The 6361-nt window shown below is 40.9% G+C and overlaps 1 protein-coding gene across 1 annotated transcript in view; it reads right to left on the minus strand.

Annotated features, from left to right (window-relative positions):
* LOC101859357 (serine-rich adhesin for platelets) overlaps window positions 1–5936 on the minus strand; it is a gene marked incomplete at its 3' end in the record, with an annotated part of 59169 nt that extends 53233 nt beyond the window's left edge. The window contains 1 exon segment of the mRNA XM_013087444.2: window positions 5102–5936. Within this exon segment, the coding sequence (XP_012942898.1) occupies window positions 5102–5410 (309 nt within the window).
* Between the last annotated feature and the right edge of the window lie 425 nt (window positions 5937–6361).

The raw sequence follows: 6361 nt of genomic DNA on the forward strand, positions 1-6361 counted from the left end.
ACACACACACACACACACACACATACACAATCTCAAAGAAAACAAACACACCCTTATTTCCTTTTCTGGGACACATCTCTTTCATTACGTTTTTCCCTTCACAAGACACGAAATAGGAATAACAATTCCCACAAACAAAACATAATCAAATTTTATATTATCCAACATTCCTTCATTCCATCTCACTATTTTTCTTCTTTTTTTTCTTCGTTTTAAACCTTCACAAACCAGGACAGACCAGCGTTTTGTTTAAGTAGAGGTTTTACGGCGCTCGGAACTGCATAAGATCATATGAGCGCCAGAAGATTAGATGTGTTACAAGAGAGTAACAAACATAAAAAAGAAGGAGGGGAGATGAGGACGATAGATGTTTGATAGGAAAGAAGAAGCAAACCCCATCAGAGCACCCGCCAACCACCCGTTCAGACAGACCAGTGTGGTAAAACCGCGCCATAAACTGCTCGCCCCAGGCATGTTATTCCCCGCAAAGTGTGCGGGTGAGCACACATCTTTCCACTCACCCGCGCCCATATTTCCGGCAGATACGTCTTGCTCGTGCTGTGGCGCAGGTCACTCCTATCTGCTTGTTCAAATAAAACCGGCCGAATCCCCGCCACTACGGCCGTGTACAACAAGGAAATAAGAGCCACAGAGTAAACGACGAAGGAAAGGGAATACAACATCCAAATAAATAGTGAAAGAAAGAGAATACAACACCCAAAATAAATAGAGAAAGAAAGAGAATACAACACCCAAATAAATAGAGAAAGAAAGAGAATACAACACCCAAAATAAATAGAGAAAGAAAGAGAATACAACACCCAAATAAATAGTGAAAGAAAGAGAATACAACACCCAAAATAAATAGAGAAAGAAAGAGAATACAACACCCAAAATAAATAGAGAAAGAAAGAGAATACAACACCCAAATAAATAGTGAAAGAAAGAGAATACAACACCCAAATAAATAGTGACAGAAAGAAAATACAGCACCCAAATAAATAGTGAAAGAAAGAGAATACAAAAACCACAGTAAATGGTGAAAGAAAGAGAATACAACATCACAGTAAACGGTGAAATAGGAAAAATACATCACAGTAATCGGTGAAAGAAGAAGAAGAAAACTGAAAAAAAGAGAATACAAAATCCCCAGTAAACGGTGAAAGAAAAAGAATATTATACAAAATCCCAGTAAACGGAGAAAAAAAACCGAAAACCAAACCCCAGTAAAAAGTGAAAAAAAGAAAAGACAACACCCAGATAAATAGTGAAAGGAAGAGAATACAACACCCGAGTCAAATGGTGAAAGAAGAAGAATACAACACCACAGTAAACGGAGAAAGAAAGAGAAGACAACACCACAGTAAACGGAGAAAGAAAGAGAAGACAACACCACAGTAAACGGAGAAAGAAAGAGAAGACAACACCACAGTAAACGGTTCGGCAACATTTCCAGATTATGTAACAGGGCGGGGCTGGCAGCAACATAAAGCCATGTTTGGATGTTATCATTCAAGTGGAAGGAAACAAAAATTGGAATGTAACTTGTAACAAAATCGTTTCAAGCAACGGCATGTATTTCTAAAGTTTTTCCCGAATGTTCCACAAACATGCACATACAGCAGAAATCTAGAGACCAAACAGCATCGTCATCATCATCATCATCATCATTGCCTTTCTCACACTGCACCAGGGTATAGGCCACGGACAAACACTCTCCGTTGTTTTCTATCCTGGGCTAGCCTCTTGATGTTATTCCATGTCTTCCCACTTTTGAGTACGTCAATTTCTGTAGCTCTTCTACTAACAGCATAGGCCACGTAACAACCATCTGTATACGTGTGGATGGACTCAACTAAAAACTCACGAACATGTCACCAAAAAGTTGCAGAAAAGTCATAACACAACAAAACCACATATAACGCTTCTACAAAGACGGTTAATTGCCAGACGATTGCATGAAACGTCAACTGTAATTCCATTGTTCTGAGGCTTTCTACAACTGTTTATCCAGACATTTATTTTTAAAGACTTTTCTTTCAATTATGGAGCCTCTTTGCAGCTTTAATAGCATATTGTATTGATATATGTATGTGCATAACACTGAACGGATAGTTCCGTCTTAGAATTTGAGTTTGAGCAAAGAGAATCATTTCGTGCTGGAGAAAAACAAGACAGACAGACAGAAAGCACAGAGGGAAAGAAAAGAAGAAAGAGGAACCTGTGACGTCTTCCACACACCCGCGACAAGAAAGTACACCCGATAACCGACCAGACAAACCGTAGACGAAGAAGATTCTTTGCTCCAGGCACGACACTTTGAGCGGGGATTTGGTTTGAGAGTCTAAAAATCCCCAAGAACGATTTCGATTATTATTCGTTGTGTACACTTTAATCTATTCGACTATTTGTTCAGCGTAGAGATTCTGTGTCCCTTCAATATGGCGGTGTCTTAAAGCTGAAAATCAATTATTGACAGAACGACACCATCATTGGCAGGGCACTGAGATGAACCGGTCGGCAAGGGTCACCTCAAAACCCAGATCCATAATTCCATGTAAAATGAAACGGAAAAATTATCTTCGTATTCATCAAGGTAAAAGAAAACAAGTATGCACTGGCGTAAAAACTAGGTTAGGTCAAAGAAAGTACACAGAAAAAATCACGGCTTTTTGATCTCTTGCAAAATTGTCCTCAATGATTTCGCGTAATACTTTTTAGATATCGCCACAGGGGATGATTACAATGTTTTGTTTCGTTTCCCACGAGTTAATTTCTTTTGAACTATTTGTCTGCTCTTACTTTTGTATACAAGGTGCATCATTCCCTTTAAAAAATCCAACGATCAAGAGAATAAATAGATCTATAAATAGATCTAAATCTACTTCTTTACAGTGCAGGCGCACAGTTCCCAAGACGGCCACGCATTATCTACAGGAAAATTAGTTGTCTTAAACAGGCAGATATCTTGGACAATGTCATCATTATAATAATGTAGATCTTAAAAAGAACAAGGGTCTGACTCTAAATGTGTATTCACCAAACTAAATCATATCATTCATTTTTTTTTTTAGGGGCTGGGGTTATAATTTATTTCCTATTGTATTCCTTATTGCTCAAACTTGTGTGTCAAGTGGTTTTTTTTAAACTAGTTCTAGTATTACCAGTTAATTGTGGTAGCGGGTCGTTAACAATATAATTTGAGACAAAAAAGCATATCAGGTATCTCCATGTCGCGTCACTCAATGTTGGCACCTTTGACTTTGTTATTATTCCAGCATTTGGTTATTTTTTTCCTTCATTTTTTTTTTGGAAAGTGTTTTACGGTACTCGCAACTACTGCATAAGGCCATATGAGCTCGCGGAACACATTTGAAAAAATATTTTCAGTTGGTAGGAAATTTTGAATTTAGCCCGGGTGGCGGCTAAAGCCTACTCTTATCGAATTTAGATCACCAAGGGATCTTTAACGTGCGCAACGTGCACACCTAGCTTGTGTGAAGACAAGCATAAGGCGCACGAGGACGGGACTGTAGGTGCATCCGTACTACCTGACAGGGGCATAGCACTGCAGCAGATAGACGAAGAAAACATCAACACTAATAACGACAAGAACGAAAACGATGATAACAAAACATTAACAACATCAGCAACAACAATAAAGACGACAACAAACAACAACAACAACAAGGACGACGACGATGATGACGAAACAACAACAACAACAAGGACGACGACGATGATGACGAAACAACAACAACAACAACAACAACAAACAAACAACAACAGTAAGAACAATAACAACAACAACAACAACAACAATAATAACAACAACAACAATAATAACAACAACAACAACACCACCACCAACAACAATGCACTGATTTCCTCTCCCTCTACTCTCATTCAAATCCTATAACGATCAATGCCAGATTTTTCAGCCTGGGAAATCTCCCACATCTCATAACAGCGGACGGATTGGATTGCCAATTGGCACAAACATCAAAAGCCAATTACTGGCAACAGTCTAAGCCTTTCACCCTTCCGTTTCTGTCAATTTTTCTTCAAAATTGGGAGAGATATTTTTAAGCCAGTTTATCCAGGCTTCGAATGAAAGCAAAGGATGCCCGACACAAAAGGAAAGAGAAAGGTGTAAAGTGAATATTTTTGCGCCCCTATCGACATGATTTAGACCATTAACTCTTTATCTCCGGCAAGCCACTCCCAGTGGTCGTATTCGGAAACCCTGTGTCGGTGAGTCTTTGACAGCGGCTTGAGCACATTCCTTTACGACGACTTCTACATCAAAATATCAAATTACTTTTCAGCAATTGCCGAAAACAAGTCTCTTTTATCGGGAGTTCATTCATTAGATGAAGAACTATCAAAATTAGTTCACTTGTTTTGATTTAATGACCCATTTAGCGACGTTTTTGTCATTTTTAGATTTAGTATCAAGGAAAGGGCCCAGGAGATAAAGAGTTAATGGGGTGGGCTCTTTTGACTCTGTCTCTCAAAGACAGTAGCCAGGAAACGAGACAGACATGATTAATCAGCATTCTTCTCATCACTGGAAGGTCATTAAAAGTGAACTTGTTCCCGCATCCGATCCCGACACTGGGGATTGCCTTGTTAGTAAGACAACTTCCTGGGCCTTCGGCATATTGTGGTAGGGTGGCCAGTTCCTTTCCACGCCGCCTTTGCTTCCTCAACTCGAAGTCAGGTATCCATTACTGCTGGGTGGGCAGGAGGGAGCGAAAAAAATACGTGTCCAAAATGAGGCTCAAACCCGGACTTTCCGCTTCGGAGACGAGCGCACTAACTGCTCCGCCACCCCACCCTCGGAAGGTTATTACGAGCCTTAAATATGTAACGTCCAGTTCCTATAGGAACAAGCCAAGAAGGTGAAAGTTCAAGAACTTCCCTTTGGGGGCTATATCCAGGGTCATTCGTGCATACAGCCCAGTACGATACCAGACTGAGCTAACTGCGCACACGAAGACATGGAGAAAAAGACACACAAACAATGAAAACAATTAGAAAAAACAAACAAACAACACAAGTAATGTATAACTTAATGTAGGTAGCGCCACTGACTTACCTCCACATGGACGTGTAAATCCCCGAACACCGGATGTGACATCAGCGACACACTGAACACTTTCCCCGCGTACGCCGTCAAGTCAGGAATGTCAAGGTCAGAGCTTTGTGCAGACGCCGAGGGCAGGAAGCCCGCCATCCAGACAAGGAGGAGAAGGAAAAGGCGGGAAATGGCGGCACCTCCTCCTCGGAGGGCAGCCATGTTGTTGAAAGTTCTGATGATCCGACGAGGCGCGGATTTGTTGTTGCTGTCTCTGTTCAAGTGTAACGAATGTGACTCTTGTGACGCTTGTAACGTTTGTAACGCCATATTATCACCACCAGGGGGAGACAGACAGACAGAAAGGGAGGGGGTTGTTTAGGCGGCTTTAACTGTTGATGTCTCTGTTGGAGCGTGACGTCATATCACTAGGCCTTGATCGGTCGATTTAACTCTGTATGTACCACGAATTATCAACACATGGTCAATGTAAAAAGAAGTGATGAAAGACACAACCGACGTTCCGGCGGTCGTTGAAGAAACTTGAACGGTCGATTTAACTCTCTGTGTACCACGAATTATCAACACATGGTCAAAAGAAGCTAGGAAAGACAACAACGTTCTAGCGTGAGTTGAAGAAAGAGTTGGGAGAAGGGAGAGTTGTTCCCCTTGAAGGTCACGGGTCTGCCTGGTCTGATGTTGAGGAGGTCAGTGGCTTGAGGCTAAGGTGACATGATGGGGGAACAGCTACGGTTGGCGGTGATGACGTCAGAGGTCACGTGGCGACAAGGCAAGGCTTCATGATGACGTCAGCCTCATCATTATGACGTGAGCATCACCACGGGACGTGAAGGTAAGCCTGAAATAAAAGAAAGAGCATCTGTCAGTATTATTCCATACATAGACTTACACTCTTTTCCTAGACCACACACTGTTGCAGTCGTAGCTCTAAGAACAAATCTGTTTTTATTTCTCCTTCAGTGAATAAAAGAACAAGAGATCATGGCATTTTAGTGATTTTAGTAAGTTACTGTGACAACTTTTCCCATTTTCGAACAAACCAGTTTAATTATTTCTTTTAAACCAACCAATGTATTAAAAGTTTTTAAGATGCACAGAAAATATGGGTAATCAACCCGGTACCGGTACTAATACGGAGAGTAATTGGCTATTTGCACACACACAAAAAAAGTTTCATTCAGATATTTAGATTCTAGATATAATGTTTCCAAGATCGTCGGTCGTGGCAAGCTGGAAAATAATAAACGGGAAGGGGGGGGG

Source organism: Aplysia californica, unplaced genomic scaffold (assembly GCF_000002075.1).
Source record: "Aplysia californica isolate F4 #8 unplaced genomic scaffold, AplCal3.0 scaffold00588, whole genome shotgun sequence".
NCBI lineage: Eukaryota > Metazoa > Mollusca > Gastropoda > Aplysiida > Aplysiidae > Aplysia > Aplysia californica.